Raw genomic sequence first — 20,091 nt, forward strand, 5'->3', positions numbered from 1 at the left:
GCCAGCCTGGTCTACAGTGTGAGTTCCAGGACAGCCAGGACTGTTTCACAGAGAAACCCTGTCTCAAAAAAACAAAAAACAACAACAAAAAAGATTTCAGAAAGACAGAGATTTCTAACTAGTGAAGTATGAGACTCAGAAAGAAAAAAAAAAGGAAGTTTTTCCACTCTACAGTTATCTACTTAGGGTCTTGAAGCATAGTAAGTTGTCATCAAACTAACACGTGAGAACTACTTTGTCCAGAGTGCTTGAGGAAGGCACTGTTTTCTCCAGATAAGCCCTTGGTTTATGGTCCTTGGGTTGCCATTTCGGAAGGCTGATACACCTTTCTTTCATCTTACCTTCTCATACTAGATCTGATATGCTATTGTTTTAAAACCATGGCTCTTCATTTGTACCTTGATGCTTAAAAACAGAGTAGAAATCATTGAAAATTTGTTTTTCAGTTTCTAGCTTTAATATTCTACATTTCAGAATCTCTTAGATAGCTATAAGACTGAGTCTCCAATCTTACAATATGAGGAGAGGTATTTGCTTAATAATAGAAAGAATTCAAACAAAGAAATGCACTCAGGCTTGGCCAATAAATGTGTGTGTTCCAACTGTATTATAAATAGAGCTATTAGTTTTTAGTAAGTTGCTTTTTCTTTTTTGGATGTAATAAGGTATCTGTACATAGATACAAACACATGCATACACATTTGTTTTGCCCCATTACGGGTCAGTATTAAGTATAAACTGCTTGATTGCCATATAGAAATCTAGTTTGATGCATATACATGTTCACTGGGATAATTTCCCTCCTTGAATTTGGCTGATTTTCATTCATTGTATTAGTAGCAGGGTCTCACCTTGTACACCCCTGACTAGCCTGGAATTGCCTGTGAAAACCAGCCTGGCCTTGAATTCTGCTAGAATCAAAGGCATGCACCATCACACCTGACCCACCCAGTAAAGGCCTTTTGCTGTGGGATAATGCTTTTGTACACTGGTTTAATAAAACGCTGATTGGCCAGTAGCCAGGCAGGAAGTATAGGTAGGATAAGCAGACAAGGAGAATTCTGGGGAGAGAAAGGCTGAGTGAGGAGACGCCAACTCACCATCCAGGGAGCAGCATGTAATGGCACACAGGTAAAGCCATGGGACATGTGGCGACATACACATTAACAGAAATGGACTGAGTTTAAATGTAAGAGCTAGTCAGTAGTAAGCCTGAGTTAATGGCCAAGCAGTTATAATTAATATAAGCCTCTGTGTGTTTACTTGGGTCTGAGTTGCTGTGGACCAGGCAGGACACAGGAAAACTACTGGCTACAGCCTTTTCTTTTTTAAAGATTTAAAAAATACCTTTTTATTTTGTTAGTTTGGTTTGGTTTGGTTTTTCAAGACAGAGTTTCTCTATAGTCCTCACTGTCCTGGTACTCACTTGTAGACCACGCTGGCCTTGAACTCAGAGATTGCCTGCCTCTGCCTCCTGAGTGCTGAGACTAAAGGCGAGTGCCACCATGTCTGGCAAATACCTTTTGTATAAAGATTTATTTTATGTGCATGGGGTTTGTTTTGTTTTGTTGCCTTTGTTTGTGTGCGTGCGCGTGCGTGCGTGCGCTGGGATTAAAGGTATATGCCACCACTGCCCAGCTCCTTGAGATTTATTATTATTATTATTATAATTATCATTATCATTGCTAAATTATATGTATTGTTTGGGTATATGTATGTGAGTGCAGGTTCCCACAGAGGCCAGAGGTGTTGCCCAGAGTTGGAGTTACAGTTAGTTGTGAGCTGCCTTATATGGGTCCTCTGAAAGAGCAGTATGTGCTCTTAACTGCTGAGTCATCTCTCCAGCCCCCGGTTTCACTTTTCAGTGGCTAAATTTCTTCTCCTTGACTTCAGTTTGCTTCTTTAGCATTTGTGGTTTGGGATGACTTTGCAGAAGCATTAACCATATCAATTTACTCTGCCCACTGGATTGTATGTTCCCTCCCTAAATTTATTGTCACACTAAACAATTGCCTTTTCAGACCACAGGTTTTTGGTTTGTTGGTGGTGGTTTGGTGTGTGTGTGTGTGTGTGTGTGTGTGTGTGTGTGTGTGTGTGTGTTTTGGTGGGTGCGGGCATTGGATTTTTTTTAATTAATTTTTTTATTTTAAACAGTAAAATATTTTCTCTGTAGAAAATAGTATAAATGATAACATTCTCCAATAAGCCCTTTTAATCCAAATGATAGCTGAATTATACATACAGGATTTCCTGTGTAGACCTGGCTATCCCAGAACTCACTCTGCATTCCAGGCTGGCCTTGAACTCAAGAGATCTGCCTGCCTCTGCCTCCTGAATGCTGTGATTAAAGGCATGTACCACTACCTCCCAGAAAGACCATAATTCTTGAGCTTGGTTTCTGTTAAGTTCAGAAATGTATGTCTAAATCCATAACTAATTGAGATCACTTTACATTATGTCTTCTCTCCTCTCCTTTGGCCATTAGGTTTATCCAGTGACAATAGTTTGCTGTGTAGATTGACCTTCAGATCTGCATGTTTTCCAGACCTACTGTTTAGATTCATGTTCACTCCATTCTTGCCTGGTTAAAATGACCCCTCTATTAGCTAAGGGTGTAGATGTTAACAGCTCTTTTTACTCCATTTAGAGAAGAGTTCTTTGTAAGCACTTGAATGTGAATGTATTTTCTTTCAAGACTTTGATTTATTTCCTAGAAGACACTATAATCTGGGTAGAGTTCCTTTTGTGTGGTGTTTTTTGTTGTTATTTGTTTGTTTTGGTAGCGTGGTGTTTTTTGTTGTTATTTGTTTGTTTTGGTAGCAGTAGGAATTGAACTTTAGCTCTGGGTAGAGATGTGTGTCTAGAAATAAATCGTGTTTTCTCTCTGGTTATTTCACACCACAACCAACACAGAAGACTTCTGATCAGATGTCTAGGGTTTCTCCCTGCACCAGTTAGGCACTTAGGTCATCAGCTTGCCTAGACTGGTTTCTTCTAATTTAATTCAGTTTTAACACTGCCCATCTGAGACAATGCCAGACCCCACAGTTGAGTGCTCACTCTTCAGAACCCTACTGTCACCCTTTAGATACCAGTCAGAAGCCCTAGATTGGGGGGGGGGGTGCCGTGGGTAAGGGAGGTTGGACTTCTTTTCTCTCCTCCCCCTTTTCCTTATATCCCTTCCTCCCTTTCAGAGACAAAGTTTGACTATACAGTCAAGGCTCACTTATAACCCCAAATCATTCCTCCAGAGCTCCTAAGAGCTGTTACTATTAGCATTTACCACAATACATGGTCCTAGATGGTTTAACCAGTTATTCTGACCTGTTAAAAATTGAGGTCCAGGAGCTGGAGAGATGGCTCAGAGGTTAAGAGCACTGACTGCTCTTCCAGAGGTCCTGAGTTCAATTCCAAGCAACCACATGATGGCTCACAACCCTCCATAATGAGATCTGGTGCCCTCTTTTGACATACAGGCATACATGCAGGGAGAATGCTGTTAACCTAATAAATAAATAAATCTTTAAAAAAAAAAAAATTGAGGTCCAGCCGGGCATGGTGGTGCACACCTTTAATCCAGCACAGAGGCAAGTGGATCTCTGAGCGTGGTGTACATAGTGAGTTCCAGGATAGCCTGGGCTCTGTAGAGAAACTCTGTCTAAAGGGGGGAAAAAAAGGATTTCCATAATTCCTTTGTTTGAGTGGTGAATTGAGGAAAACACATTTACTGGCTTTCAAATGTAAATGACATTTTGAAAGGATATAAATCATTGGTTCTAAATCTTCCTAAGGCTGCAACCCTTTAATACAGTTCCTCATGTTGTGGTGACCTCCAACCATAAAATTATTTTCATTGCTACTTCACAACTGCAATTTTACTACTGTTGTGAATTATAATGTAAATATCTGTGTTTTCTAATCGTTCTTAAGTGACCCTGTGAAAGAATCCTTCAACACCCACCCCAAGGAGTCAGACCCACAGGTTGCGAACCACTGGTAGATGGAGAGATACATAAGTCAAGGTTTAGAAGAAAAGCCTCAAGCTCCATGCCCCTTTCCTGGTGCCCCACCCTCTAGGAATCTGCATGTCTAGTATCTAGAAACTCTTAAACCTTGTTCTTCCGGTTTTTATGGAGACTTCATTGTATATCCAATATTAAAGTGGGCGGGGAAATCAGCCAGGCCTGTCAGCATTCTTCTTGGCCTCTGCAGCATTCTATGATACTGACATGACCCCGTAGAATAAAAGAGTTCTCATGACCTACTGCCCGGGAAGGATAGTTCAGGAGTTCAGAGAACGTAATAGCCATCTTCCAGTGTTGAAAGACGGGAAGTATTAGGGCTTTTATGACCTGAATCAGGAAAGAGAAATCCTAGTTTCTATAGCCTTACTTGGGCAAGGAAGTTATGAGGAACCATGGGTAAGAGCCAAATTCTATGTCTTTACCACATCATGAAATAACACTGTCTTTCCTTAAAACCAATGTATTTCTAAACATACTCTTTTGTTTTGTTTTTTGAGACAGTGTTTCTCTGTATAGTTTTAGTGCCTGTCCTGGATCTCACTCTGTAGACCAGGCTGGCCTCCAACTCACAGAGTCTGCCTGGCTCTGCCTCCTGAGTGCTGGGACTAAAGGTGTGCGCCACCACCACCTGGCACATCCTTTTTGTCTCCTATGTAAAGAGCTTTTAATGTCTGAACTCAGGAGGCAGAAGCAGGTGGATTTCTGAGTTGAAGGCTAGCCTGCTACACAGAGTCCCAAGCTAGTCAGGGCTGCATAGTGAGATATTATCTCCAGCAAAAACAATAACAAAATACCAGTGAATACAGTGATGGTTTGAATGTGGTTTCTTGATTTTTATATGTGTAAAGTAGCTACTTTTTTTTTTTTTAAACAGATTAAAGAATGTGCTGAAGAACCAGTTGGTAAAGGTTACATGGTTTCCTGCTTGGTGGATCACCGAGGCAACATAACTGAGTATCAGTGTCACCAATACATTACCAAAATGACAGCTATCATTTTCAGTGACTACCGTTTGATTTGTGGCTTCATGGATGACTGCAAAAATGACATCAACATTTTGAAATGTGGCAGTATTCGTCTTGGTGAAAAGGTATCTACTACATTTACTTCTCCAATGAACTTATGAACTTGGTAAACGAAAACTATTGTGTAACTCACATGGGAGAAAAATAGGACTTGAGGTGATCTGAAAGTTCAAATTAAAACAAACTTGTACAGACACTTCCTATGATCCAAGACTGATTGACTTAGGACATTTTGTAGGTTTGCAACAAAATATTTCAGCATTTATATTAGCTGCTTTTCATGTTGCTGTAACAAAATACCTAACAGAAGCAACTTAAGGAAAGAAGGATGGATTTATTTGGGCTTCCTGAGCAGATCCAATACAGTGAGATCCTGAGCTGATTGGTCATATGCCACCCACTGTTTGGAAACAAAGACAGTACCCTTCCTCCACTTTCTCCTTTGTTTTCAGTTCAGGACCTCTGCACCTTTTTCAAAGTAGTCTTCTTTGACTGCTTTGAATTAAACAACTCTGGAAATATTCACAGACACACCCAGAGGTTTATCTCTAAGTGACTCTAAAGCACAAAGTCAAGTTACCAGTTAGGATTCACCATCACATAGCCTGCAGCGGAGGTGCACGCCTTCAATCCCAGCACTAGGGAGACAGAGGCAGATGGATATCTGTGAGTTTGAGGCCAGCCTGGTCTACAGAGTGAGTTCCAGGACAGCCAGGACTACACAGAGAAACTCTGTCTTAAGCCCCTCCACCCCACTCCAAAAAAAGATTGATCATCACTGTATTCACTGTATTGTTTTCTGAAGTAGAAAAATTAAGACAGGTGAAGCTACTTCTCACTAGTCAGAAGAAGAAAAATGAACTGATTTTTCTTGGTTAATGAACTGATTATAATAAAGACAGAAGAGAAATAACTATCATCTAGTTTCTTCTTCCTTAGTACAACTGATCTTACGTTTGAAATTATTAGTCCAATGGTTCTCAACCTTCCTAATGCTGTGACCCTTTAATACAGTTCCTCATGTTGTGATGACCTCCAACCATAAAGTTATTTTCGTTGCTACTTCATAACTGTAATTTTGCTACTGTTAATCATAACGTAAATATCTGATAGGTTGAGAACCGCTGTATTAGTCTGTAAACAAGTTGTCACAATGGACATTTGGTTCTGGACTTGTTTGTTCAGCAAAAATGAAAGAAATTTATGAAAAATAAGGACTGCAATGGGAGAGATACTCAAAGACATGGCATCAGTGCTTATTGCTGTTTCTCATGGATTTGATTAGGACCTAAGATGGAGAAGAAAACACATTGTTTCTTTGTCCTCTTTGCTTACGATTTGCAAGTGGACCATTTGTGTTAGGACCCTGTAGCTGAAATGAAGGATTTAATATTGAATATTGTCTGCCTGTCAGCAAACCCTGGTGTTTCTTCACATCTGCACAGGTCCTATTCCCTCTGTCAGTGTCTCTAAGTTGACCAGTGATAAAATCCTGTTAACACTAAGTCAGCCTTAAAAGCTCTGTAATCGGGTTGGGAATTTAGCTCAGTGGTAGAGCACTTGCCTAGCAAGCTCAAGGCCCTGGGTTCGATCCTCAGCTCAGAAAAAAAAACAAAAAAACTCTGTAATCTTGACATGAAGCTTTCAGATAACTAAGGAAAGGCTTGTTTTAAGAAAGAATGCATTTGTCTTAACAGACTAGAAATGGCACCCTGATATTTGAGACACCCTGATAATTTTAGGAAGCTAAAATTATCAGATGGGGATTACATCTGACTCAAAACCTCATTCATTATAAAATCTCCACACTAGTGCTCCTGACATACTTTTCAGGAATCTTGATACTTTTTTACACTGTGTTCAGTGATCATACAATATAGTTCCCCTTTATGATAATTTTGCCTATTGCCTGTCTGAGCAAGAGCTGGTTAGTTTCCTCACCTGTCTGAATTACCAGTATGAAACCTGCTTTCATGCTGGTCAGTGGTGGTGTACTTGGGGGAGGAAGAGACAAGGGGCTCTCTGTGAGTTCAAGGTTAGCCTGATCTACAGAGCAAGTTCCAGGACAGCCAAAGCTGTTGTTACTGTTACTGTCTCAAGAAACAAACAAACAAAGCAGGTGGCGCACACCTTTAATCCCAGCACTGGGAGGCAAAGCCAGGCGGATCTCTGTGAGTTCGAGGCCAGCCTGGTCTACAGAGCAAGATCTAGGACAGGCACCAAAACTACACAGAGAAACCCTGTCTCAAAAAAAAAGAAAAAGAAAAAGAAAAAGAAAAAAAAAACGCCAAAAACCTGTTTTCAGCTGCATGTTTCTAAGTCTGCAGTGGCTAGAACTGAAGGCCAACACAAATTGTTTATTCGGTTCTAATAAAATAACAAAGAATGCTTCCTTGAGCCTTCCAGGTGTAGTACACTTGTATCATTTTTATCTTTTTGTTGTTATTTTGGCTTGTTTGTTTGGAGACAAACAAATATGTATGTATGTAGCCTAGACTAGTTTCCCAAATGCTAGGATTATAGGTATGAACCAACACACCCAATTCATTTTTATCTTTTGATATAGCTACCAATTAAATGAAATTTCTGTTCATACCAGATCCATCTTCACATGCCAAGTTTTCTTATGCTTAAGGGGCAGTGATACGGGCTCAGCCTACCTCATAGAAAAAACACGTTCCTTCCTATGTAATTTCCTGTAGGGCCACGGGCATGTTTAATCCTCTAGGGCCAAACTTAAAACTTGCTGCCACTGAAACTGATCTAAGGACCAGAGAAGAAAGGATTCAGGGCTAATCTGTCCTCACCATTCCTCTGTATAAGTATGTAAAATAATATCATGATTTCAACTTTAGTGACTTTTTTTCCTCAAAATAAATTTTAGAACAAAGAAGATATATTATTGAATTTTCTAAGTAAATGCCAGAATGAAAGGGCAGGTTTCCAGAAGTGAGAGTATAAATGACTCACATTGAAGGAAAATGGCGTGTGGCTAATGAGACTGCTCAGTGTGGACCTGTGCTGCAGGGCCACTCCTCCTGCACGTTGTTAATGGTCTCATTTCAGTATTTCCTGCTGTTAATCAGTTACTTCGAATAGTTCAGTCTTTCCTTCAGTGCACTGAAGTAGTCACAGGAACCATCAGAAACTTCAAACTGGAGAATGGTTTATACCAAGGAAAAGTGCAGCTCTTCTGTACTGAGATTAGTGGTGGTGGTGTTGGGTGAAGGACAAGGAATGAGGGGAGGAAAAACAATATCCACCAGACTTCTAAATGCTTATCAAGACAGTGAATATTTTCAGATAGACTTTTTTCTTATATGTGGTTATATAAGAAAATATTATATAATTAATAAAATTTTATTGGAATTTAAAAGCATTCCCTGCTCTTGCAGAGGAACAAAATTCTTAGGACTTCAGGGCTGGAGAGATAACTTTGGTTAAGAGCTCTTGCTGCTCTTGCAGAAGACCAGAATTCAATTCCCAACACCTGTGTTAGGCAGTTCTCAAGCACCTGTAACTCCAGCTCCAGGGGATCTGATGCCTTCTTTTGGCCTCCACAGGAACCCATACACATGTGCAAATACAATGCACACATATAAATAAATAAAACTTTTAAAAAATCTAAGGAATAATTCCCAAGAATCCTATTTTCTATTTGTAACATGGTGTGTGTGTGTGTGTGTGTGTGTGTGTGTGTGTGTGTGTGTGTAAGTGTGTAAGTGTGTAAGTGTGTAGGAGACACGGCCAGGAGGCTTTGGATCTCCTGGAGCTGGAGTTCTGAGCAGTTGTGAGTTGTCAACATAAGTGGTAGGAAATGAACCCAGATCGTCTGCTGGACCAGAATGTGCTGAGCCATCTCTCCAGTCTCTGCGCGCGCGCGCGCGCGCGCGCACACACACACACACACACACACCCTTTTTTTTTTAATAGAACAAATGTTTATTTGATCCCTATATGGTAAAAGTTTTCAAATATCCTTGCTGTTTCAGGATGCACATTCACAAGGTGAGGTGGTGTCATGTTTGGAAAAGGGCCTGGTGAAAGAAGCAGAAGAGAAAGAGCCCAAGACTCAAGTCTCTGAACTCTGCAAGAAAGCCATTCTCCGGGTGGCTGAGCTGTCCTCGGATGACTTTCATCTAGACCGGCATTTGTACTTTGCTTGCCGAGATGATCGGGAACGCTTTTGTGAAAATGTGAGTCACTGTGAAGCTGTTTCCTTTCTTTTTTAAATATCTGTAGTACTGTATTCCAGAATGAAATACACCATCACAAACAGGCACAAATAGAAAAGCCACTGAAGTAGAAGATAGAATTGGTCCCAAGGTACAAAAAATAGTATTGGATACTCAGTTTTGAAGAAATAACATCTAATAAGTTTGTTTCTGACAGTTTGAACACATTTTTTCTGCTTTCTCTCACGTTTTAATTTGAGGGTTTTTTTTTTTTTTTCTTTTGTTTTGTTTTGTTGGTTTGGTTTGGTTTTTTTGTTTTTTGTTTTTTAAAGACAGGGTCTCTACGTCGCCCTGGCTATTCTGGAAGTCACTATGTAGCCGAGGCTGGTATCAAACTCACAGAGATCCATCTGCCTCTACCTTCCATCTCTGCCTTCCGAGTGCTAGGATTAAAGGCATGGGCTACTGTTCTTGAAAACCTGTTTTATCTGCAGTGAGTTGGTGGTGAGTGCCTTTATTCCCAGCACTCAGGAGGCAGAGGCAGGTGCATCTTCTCTCTGAGTTGAGGCCAACTTGGTTTATAGAATGGCTTCCAGGACAGCCAGGGCTGTGTAGAGAGACCCTATCTCAAAAAATCAAAAGGAAAATCTATTTTATCTATAAGAATCTTTGGCTAAACTTCTGATACATTACATTTTTATGTGGTTTTGATTAAGGTCATTAAAATAGATGGTGGCCAGGGACAGGTGGATCTTATGAGTTCGAGGCCAGCCTGGTCTATAGAGTTTCAGGACAGCTAGAGCTGCACAGAGAAATAATGTCTAAAAACAAACAAAAAGTTATCTAACTTTAAAGCCTTATCCTTGGATAGAGCCTGCTGATTCGTGAGATACCTTTCAGTCCCTGTCCATCTACATTTCCTTCCTGCTTTCCTTCCTTTTTTTTTTTTCTTTCCTTTGCTGCTGCTGCTGCTGTGTGTGTGCTCGTACACGCTGAGGATTGAATGCAGTCCCGTATACATGCTAGACCCCTAAGCTTTGTACATATTTCACTGATCTATTTTATGACTCAAAAAAGGACTGAGTGACCTGTATGCCCTCTCTTTCTTCCTGCCATTTTGAATTTTTAGTGTTAACTATCAGAGTCACCGATTATAAAGTTTTACTGACTCGGGTATCAAATTGTAAGAGATTCACTTGAGTTTTCTATTAACTTGTCTTAAAGGTTCTGTATAAGACTGGGTATATCATAGCATAACTACTTAGCTAATAGTAATAATGTGTATGTTTTATCTTACAGACACAAGCTGGTGAAGGAAGAGTGTATAAATGTCTTTTTAACCATAAATTTGAAGAATCCATGAGTGAAAAGGTACCACTTTGAAGGGAACTATTGTTCATAAAACTTCAACAAACAAACTCTTTATTGTTTCATTTTTGGTTTAGGTTTGGGTGATTGTTTCTGGAACATAGTCTCATACCCCAGACTGTCCTCAAACTCAGTATGGAGCCAAGGGTAACCTTGATAGAGGTCCTGATCTCTTTCTTTTGCCTCCCAAGTTCTGAGATTAGCATGTGCCACCACTCCTGGCTTTCATAAACCTCTGTTACACAGCTGTCTTGTAGTCTTTCCAAAGGGTTGATTTCAGAACACCACCCACACACTCAGATACCAAATATCAGAAATGGCATAGTGGTGCATAAAAACCTATGCACAGTCTGCTGTGAACTTTAAGTGTCTAGATTGGTTAAAATACCTCACATGCCGGATGGTAGTAGTGCACACCTTTAATCCCAGCACTTGGGAGGCAGAGGCAGGTGGATCTCCGAGTTTGAAGCCAGCCTGGTCTACAAAGTGAGTTCCAGGACAGCCAGGGCTACACTGATGGACCCTGTCTTGAGAAACCAAAATATGTGTGTGTGTATATAATATATGTACATACATATCTCACCCACTGTGGATGAGGTGTTGCTACATTATATTGTTTAAGGGATAATGACTAGAAGAGCATCTGTATATAATTAGTACACATTACTATTTTTCCAAAATAATCCAAATCTATGGATCCACAGAAATGACTTTACCAATGTATGAATGACTGATAAAGCATATACCTTCCAGAGTTGAGACACTTTTGTTTAAGTACATAAGGTATATTTGGGCATCTGATGTGGTGGTACATGCCTGTGATAACTTTCACTTAGAAGGCTAAGTCAGAAGGATTTGAAGTTTGAGTACATAGTGATAGTCCATCTTAAAACGCAATTGAGGACTGGCAAGATTGCTCAGAGGATAAATAAAGGCACTTGCCACCAAGCCAGATGGCCTGAGTTCATCTGGGAACCCACGTGATTGAAGGAGAAACTCAGCCTTTGCAAGTTGTCCTCTGACCTCCACATACATGTTGTAGTGCACCCATCCACCTCCTACACACACGCACATACAAAGTAAATAAATTAATTACAAAAAAAACAACAACAAAATATATTTGTCTTAAACTAAGAAAATGAAGCTCAAATTGTGATGCTTATACAGTGAGAAGTCATTTGAGAGTAAAATTGGAGAAATTTTTAAATCAGAACTACATTAATGCCAGCTCTGCATACTCAGGTAGTATAGGCTAACCACACTAATGTCCTTCACAGGTAGCCAGTTGTTTAAATTTTCAGTATTATCTCCTTAAATGTTCTTCTTACCATTAGTCCTGTCACTAAATGGACACAAGAATTTTTTTTTTTTAAGATTTAGTTATTTATTTATTGTGTATACAGTGTTCTGCGTGCATGTATGCCTGCTGCCAGAAGAGGGCACCAGATCTCATTATAGATGGTTGTAAGCCACCATGTTTGGGAATTGAACCCAGGTCCTCTGGAAAGAGCAGCCAGTGCTCTTAACCCTCTGAGCCATCTCTTCAGCCCTACAAGAATCTTTTTAACACTTTGAAAACTAATTTTGCAATTCTATCTTTTGCTTTCTTATACAGCCCAAGTATTTACTGTCTTCAGAATAAATAGAAAGTTCTATTCAACAGAACACCCAAATATAATATCAGCTGACACTTCCGCTCTTGTGAAACTTATACCAGGAGTATGGTTGAAGAGGAAAGTTTAGTGTATTAGGACCCACCAAACATCTATGTGCTGCCCTTCTAGCAACAATTAACTAACAGTTCACCATCAGATTCCAGAGTGTCCCATTGATTTACTCCTAATTCTTTTCATACTATCTATTATTTTTTGTGTATGAATGTTTGGCCTGTGTTTATGTTTATGCACCATGTGCATGCTGGCAGAAGTCAGAAGAGGCCTTCAGAGTCCCTGGTACTGGAGTTAGTGAATGCTGTCAGCTACCGTGTAGGTGCTGGGAATGGAATGTGGGTCCTCTAGAAGAGGTAAAAGTGCTCTTAACTGCTGGATCATATCTCCAGGCCCTAGAGCCAGATTTTAAACAAACTTACAGATAGGCATTTTGGTTAAAATGTGCAATTGTTGACATGCATGGTTCTGTGTTTCTGCTTATTAGATACCTGAGCCACATTAAGTGATCTCATTCACCTTACACTCTTTCCTCAGTGTAGAGAAGCACTAACTACCCGCCAGAAGCTCATTGCCCAGGATTATAAAGTCAGTTATTCATTGGCCAAATCCTGTAAGAGTGACTTGAAGAAATACCGATGCAATGTAGAAAACCTTCCTCGGTCCCGGGAAGCCAGGCTTTCCTACCTTCTGATGTGCCTGGAGTCAGCTGTGCACAGAGGTGATTCTTCATTCCCTTTACCCTCTCATTCCTTTCCCAGTTCCCATCCTAAGCTTTCTGTACCTGTAATTAGTAGTTCCCTTCTGTGTTTCTTTCAGACCTTTTAATTTGTTGAACAGCTACTGAAGCATTCTTTTGAAGAGTGAGATAACATGTTACATGAGTTTTAGGTCAGAGTGATTTGACTTCAAATTATGGCTCCATTACTAAACTAACTGGCTGGGTAACTTATGTGGGGGGGTTGTTGGGAGCAGGTGTTGCTTTTTTCAGTTGGATCACGTTAATAGCTCAAAGACATGGAGGAGCTGTTGTGAATATTTGAAGGATAGTTTTTCACAAACTTCAGCTGTTTAGAGCAATAGGGATTGTTCTCTGGGTTTCTTTAATGCCCCTAATAGTTTTCTTATTGATAAGACATCTGGGACTGTGGATATGTAGCTCAGTGGCTAAGTGCTATGTAACATGAATGAAGCCATGAGTTCAACCCTCCACATCAAAAAAAGAAAGAAAAAAAGGGCTTCCTTTGGCAAAACATTTGCTTATTAGTTCATAAGCTCTGTAATGTACAACCCTGCAGAATAAACCTGGGTCTCTGGAGACTGTTTGCTTTATGCTGCTGAAGCTTTTGCCAAGGTCTAAGCATTTCAATGTAGATATTAATTCCATCCAGAAAGGTTGACTTTTTCTTTTCCAGACAGAAAAGTGTGCTTTAATGTGTAGAGATTACAGGTCCTCAAGCTCACTTTTCATAACTGTATGACTTACCCCTAATAGGTCGACAAGTGAGCAGTGAGTGCCAAGGGGAGATGTTAGATTACCGACGCATGCTGATGGAAGATTTCTCTCTGAGTCCTGAGATCATCCTGAGCTGCCGAGGGGAGATTGAACACCACTGCTCTGGATTACATCGGAAAGGGCGAACCCTCCACTGTCTGATGAAAGTAGTTCGGGGTGAAAAAGGGAACCTTGGAATGAACTGCCAGCAGGCGGTAAGGGAAAATATTTCTACTGCCACCTTGTTAAGATTACTATTGTTGTGATGAAACACCATAACCAAAGCAACTTGGGGAGAAAAGGGTTTATTTTAAATACTCACTCTTTCACATCATAGTTCATCATTGAACGAAGCCAAGGCAGGAACTCAAGCAGGATTCTGGAGCAGGAGCTGATGCAGAGGCCATGGAGGGGTGCTGCTGGCTCACTTGCCCCTTGTGGTTTGCTCAGCCTACTTTTTTATAGATCCCAGGACCACCTGCCCAGAGGTGGCACCACCCACAATGGCCTGGGCCCTCCCACATCAATCACTAATTAAGAAAATGCCCTACAGGTTTGCATACAGCTTGATGTTATAGAGACATTTTCTCAGTTGAGGATCCTTCTCTCAAATGACTCTAGCTTGTGTCAAGTTGATATAAAAACTAGCCAGAACAACTGTCACATTTTATCAGCCAAGGAACCTTTACCTAACAGGCAGTTTCTCTAGATTACTTCTGACATCACAGTGAACATCAGATACTAACGATAGACAAAAATATTGTTCCTATGGGCAGGTGTTAATAAGGATGTAGAAGTTGCTGCACAACAAAGCTTGATTCATAATCAATAAAAAACAGCTCTGGAGTTGAGCAAAGACAATGCATTGTTTTTCTATTTCTAAAGAATTTGCCAAATTGGATTCCTAAATGCAGAATAAAGGCAAATCAGTTTCTGCAAAATCAAGGAAGGCTGTTAGCAGAAGAGAACTTGCCTGTCTCAACAAGTTTGATTGAGTTGAAATTGAGAGCTGACATGAATGGAAAATTTCTGGCAGTTTCTTCTTTCACAGATGAGTCACAAGCCTGAATCATTTTCAGAATCACACTGTCTTTATTCATTAACCAGGGCAACTATGAATAGAAAGGTCTTTCTTTCACCAGCTCCAAACTTCATAGGAAAGGATGTAAAGGCGGTTGGGAGAAAATAAAGTGACTCTTGATCCAGTGTTCATAAGCAATCCAATAGCTGAAGCTCACAATATAAAGTCAACAGAATACCATTTAGTGCCTTTGTCTCATTACCTTTGCCCATGTTTGTTGCTTTTTAATTGGATAATGAAGTCTTATGCAGTTTAAAATACCAAATACAGCAGTGGTGCTCTCTACAATGACTTTCCCTTTAGGAAGCATGAAAGACACTTTAGTTTTATAACCTAAGTGTCACTTTAGAAAACCACGGTTCAGGACTAGAGAGATGGCTCAGCAGTTAAGAGCACTGGCTGCTCTTCCCATGGACCCGAGTTCAATTCCGTGCACCCACATGACAGCTCACAATTGTCTGTAACTCCTGTATCTGACACCTTCACACAGACATACATGCAGGCAAAACACCAATGCACACAAAACAAAAATAAGTAAGTTTTTTTAAAAAAGAAAGAAAACCACAATTCATTCTATACTCTGTTTTTGGTATTTTTATTAAAAACTAAATATTACTTGAATTTTATTTTATAACTAATCATGTAAAAATCAGAATTTCAGTCTATAACAGAATTTGATAGTCTGAAATGAAACACAAGCTTATATAAGCTTTGGATATGGAGTAAAATTTCACCTTAGCTTCTTTTAACCCTGACCCACAGTAGATAGTATTGCAGTTCTATTATGCATCTTATGGTGGGGTGAAAAGACAACTGTAGCCTCTTCTCTAAAATAGCAAATCAGCTAGGAGGAAGGCTTCTGAAGCCTACCGTGGACTGCGTTGTTGATAGTTACTCTGGAGTCCTCCTTGATGGCAGTTGCCCTCGGTGCCCTCCACGCCAGTGAATATGCTGCTGCAGTCCAGGGTGAATCAGGAGACAGCTCTGCTGCATTTGCTTTTCATCCTTAATTTCATCTAGAAAGGTTGTGGAAGGAGAATGGGGGAAAAATCTATCTCTGCTCAGCCTGCACCTGTTGTAAAGTGTTCAGGAAAAGAAAAAAAATTTTAAGGACATAGTTCACTCCCCAGGCTTTCTGAAAGCTTGTTGAAAGAACTAGTGACTCAGCTTCAAAGATAAATAAGTACCACCCACATCACCCTTTGTACCCAGAAAAATTACTTTCCAAACCCAGAAAGTAGCCATAAGTAGTGAACTATGTGGTTCTGACTACATTAAGACTAGCTTAGGAAAGAAACACTTCATTTTTTTTGTATATATATATATATATTTTTTTAGCCTTTTTTTTTTTTAAACCACAAAAACTAAAGGCATTTCTCCAAAGGGAGAGAGTCTTCCTTAGTTTTCTATATTATCCATCCTTAAACTGAATGCTTTAAAGCAATTTGTGTGTATTTCTTTTCAGTTTAAATGTTTTCTTCCTTGACACAGCAAATGTCAATATATGTAATTGAACATTAATTTTTTCATCTCTGCTTGGATTAATTTAATGATCTGCTAACAGTCATCAGCAAGTACTGAGCTGTAAAGCATGTGAATAACTATTATCTTAGTGTATGCTTCTCCAAATTTACCATGATCACCAACTATTAAGTTCTCTTGGGTTATGACTAATGGAGTTCAGCCCATGCTTTCTCATATCAGGGAAGACTACTGCACAATCTACTCTCCAGGCAAATTCTCTCTGAAGCTTTTTTTTTTTTTACTTCTAGAGGCCAGAATATATGTACAATCATAACGTCAGTTTATATTGTTTTGGTTTTGGTTTTGCTTATTTTGAGGCAGGATCTCTCTATGTAGTCCTGGCTGTCCTAGAACTTGCTATGTTTACCAGTCTAGTTTTGAACTCAAAGAGGTCCTCCTGCCTCTGCCTCCCAAGGCCTGGGTTTAAAGATGTTCATCACTGCATCTATCTCAGTTTGTATTCTTTTTGTTTATTTGTTTGTTTGTTTGTTTGGAGGGAGGGAGGGAGGAAGGTTTGGTTTTGTTTTTTTTTTTTTCAAGATAGGGTTTCTTTATGTATCCCTTGCTGTCCTGAAACTAGCTCTGTAGACCAGGCTGGCCTCGAACTCAGAGATCCACCTGCCTCTGCCTCCCAAGTGCTGGGATTAAAGGCATGTGCTACTACCTCCCAGCTCAGTTTGTATTTTAATCATATTATTTTCCACACTCCCATCACTAAATTCTAGAATGACAATGATTCCTGGAATTGTTAGCCTACTAGACTCTAGGGGACATTAGAAAAAGATGTCACTCACTATCTTGATCTTGGTCATCAGGTATCATACCTTACTCACAAAGTATTTTTCCTACCAGCAAACCACAGTATTCTGTAACCTTTTCAAATAACCACCAAAAATTTACCAAAACACCTTCCATCCCAGAATATTAACGTTTTTTCCATATTTCTTCCTTTGTGACTTGTAGGATAGTAGAATGAATTGGAATCTTTACTTCCTTTTATCTGCAATCTATGATAAGTGTGTAAAAGGGCCAGAACCTTCATATGAACCCCTGTGTGATCACAGGTCAGATGTGTACAAATCGGAGAAGGCTCCAGGAAAGGATAAACCATTGTAGACAAAGCAGGTAAAACAGCAGAAGTGGACTCATACCTTTGAGTCCCAACAAGAACTACAGATTTGGGCATTTTTCTTCTGTCCAGAAAGCCAGGTATAAGTTGGACAGAGATTTTTGGCCTGGTGAGAAGCACTTTTAGGTTTACATTTAGACATATTTAGGTGACATCTAAAACAAATCCAAAATGTTGAGCTTATGACTGAACAGTAAGTAGTCATTGCTCTACCAGCTCATCAGGACTCTTTTTTTCTTTTTTTCTTTTTTTTTTTTTTTTTTTGGTTTTTCGAGACAGGGTTTCTCTGTGTAGCTTTGCGCCTCTCCTGGAACTCACTTGGTAGCCCAGGCTGGCCTCGAACTCACAGAGATCTGCCTGGCTCTGCCTCCCGAGTGCTGGGATTAAAGGTGTGCGCCACCACCGCCCGGCTCATCAGGACTCTTAAATGTTAAGCTCTGAACCATAGAGCAGGAGAGTAATCTGAAACATATCTCATTTTAGACTCATATCTGAACCTTTATGACTTATTTAAACTTTTATATCTTAGAACATTTTTTTTTTAAAGTGAGCTAACAAGCTAGCTATGGCCTTGCAGAAGGATCTGGTTGTCTGATGCTGCCATGCTGACAAAGTTAGAGCTAGCCTAGCCATCAATACTGTCAGAGATCTGAGAAGGATAAACTATATCTGAGTGTAGACCAAGAAGCTTCCAATCCCATAAATTACAAGGACCAATCCCTACCCAGGTCTCCATAGCATTGGAGGCACCAGTCAGAACAGCATCAATCTTCTTCCGCCACCAGGCCCACAAGACAGAGTATTTTTCCTGTGGAATAGGGATACGGAAGACTGACCTTGACCAGGCAAAAGGGTGTAATCAATTTTAGTGTCCTACTGCTTGTCCACAGTCTGGGCTGGGTCCTGGCGGCAGGCGTTCATTGGGGCATCTTGCCCTGTGGTCAGCATTGTCATAATCCAGGCAGAGACGTTGTGGTGCCTCGTACATAATCTTCTTTGGAGACTTTGGGTCACTGCTAGGATCTGGAAGCCTGTCTGATACAATAAACTTTTAGATCAACATTTAAATGCCATATTCTGCAGATCTCTGAAGTATGAGGGCCATCCAGGTGTCTGAATAGACAAACTTTGTTTCTAATTACTTATTTCAAGCTCAACCCTGAAAACATATGCAAGGAACTGAGTAAATGAGTAAACTTATTTCTGTAATATTACATCAGTACTTATTTACCCTGACTATAATTAAAAAGGAACTTGATTACTTATGACTATTAAAAACAATGCTTTTAAGTTGAAGCTCTTCTAGCATCAAATGCAGGTTCAGTAAAGAAGCCAAAACAAAATATCAATATATGTATCAGCTTACTCAAATAACTTAAGTTTAACAAACTTAGCAAATACAAGGAGGCTAGACAACATTCTTTTTTTTTTTTTTTTTTTTTTCCGAGACAGGGTTTCTCCGTGTAGCTTTGCGCCTTTCCTGGAACTCACTTGGTAGCCCAGGCTGGCCTCGAACTCACAGAGATCCGCCTGGCTCTGCCTCCCGAGTGCTGGGATTAAAGGCGTGCGCCACCACCGCCCAGCCTAGACAACATTCTTAAGCCTGAATGTACCTTGGGTAAGGAGAAACATTTTTAAGTCATTGGTTTTTAACCATAAAAACTGTTCTTAAAAGATTAAGATCTCGGCCGGGCGGTGGTGGTGCACGCCTTTAATCCCAGCACTCGGGAGGCAGAGCCAGGCGGATCTCTGTGAGTTCGAGGCCAGCCTGGGCTACCAAGTGAGTTCCAGGAAAGGCACAAAGCTACAGAGAAACCCTGTCTCGAAAAACTAAAAAAAAAAAAAAAAAAAAAAGATTAAGATCTCTCAAATGTCTTTTGTAATAACAATAAAGTACCTTTTTTTTTTTACTTTAAGGGAGAGAAAACATGGCATCATCATAATCTGTATAAAGTAAAACCAAGCTTCAGAGTACAAACAGTCCCAAAGTTCAATATCTGGGACTCATTTATAATCTTTTTGGTTCTTTTACTTAGAGGCTTGGATGATTTCTTTGACCCTACCTTTGGCAGCACATACATGCTTTTGGTGATCATCACCTGACACTGGAAAACTGCTAAGGTCCACCACTGCAACCAGACTCTTTCCTGTCATATATTTGCAAACCTTAGCTGTTTCCTATGATCCTTTTATGTTTTTAAAATCATTATCATTTTACATGGGTAAATCTTAAATTACAAAGTTTAGCTTCCAGAGCAAGGTATATATTTTTGTGTATAAAAGCATTGATGTGTAGCTTTAATACTTATCAAATATTTTATTTATTAAACATGTTGTTATCTATTTAAATTTTAAGTTAAGTACTTAGGTGTTTTATATATATATATATATATATATATATATATATATATATATATATATAAAAACAATAATTACTTGCACACATACACACAGTTGGATCCAAGTTACATACATACATATATACAGTTAAAGCTTGCCTACATTTCCAAGTCACATACCTGTCCATATACACACATAAGCAGTTTGCAGAATCATTAGCCATTTTTAAGATGAAAACCAACCAGAATTAACTTTTAAATTC

At 39.7% G+C, this 20,091-nt stretch overlaps 1 protein-coding gene across 1 annotated transcript in view; it reads left to right on the forward strand.

The window, feature by feature from the left end:
• Positions 1-20,091, forward strand: part of Glg1 (golgi glycoprotein 1) — a 109,452-nt gene that overhangs the window by 56,496 nt on the left and 32,865 nt on the right. Inside the window, exons 4-8 of the mRNA XM_059263989.1 lie at positions 4,900-5,115; positions 9,043-9,246; positions 10,525-10,596; positions 12,798-12,981; positions 13,756-13,970. Of these exons, the coding sequence (XP_059119972.1) occupies positions 4,900-5,115; positions 9,043-9,246; positions 10,525-10,596; positions 12,798-12,981; positions 13,756-13,970 (891 nt within the window). The remainder of the gene's footprint in view (positions 1-4,899; positions 5,116-9,042; positions 9,247-10,524; positions 10,597-12,797; positions 12,982-13,755; positions 13,971-20,091) is intronic.

Source organism: Peromyscus eremicus, chromosome 5, assembly GCF_949786415.1.
Source record: "Peromyscus eremicus chromosome 5, PerEre_H2_v1, whole genome shotgun sequence".
Lineage (NCBI taxonomy): Eukaryota > Metazoa > Chordata > Mammalia > Rodentia > Cricetidae > Peromyscus > Peromyscus eremicus.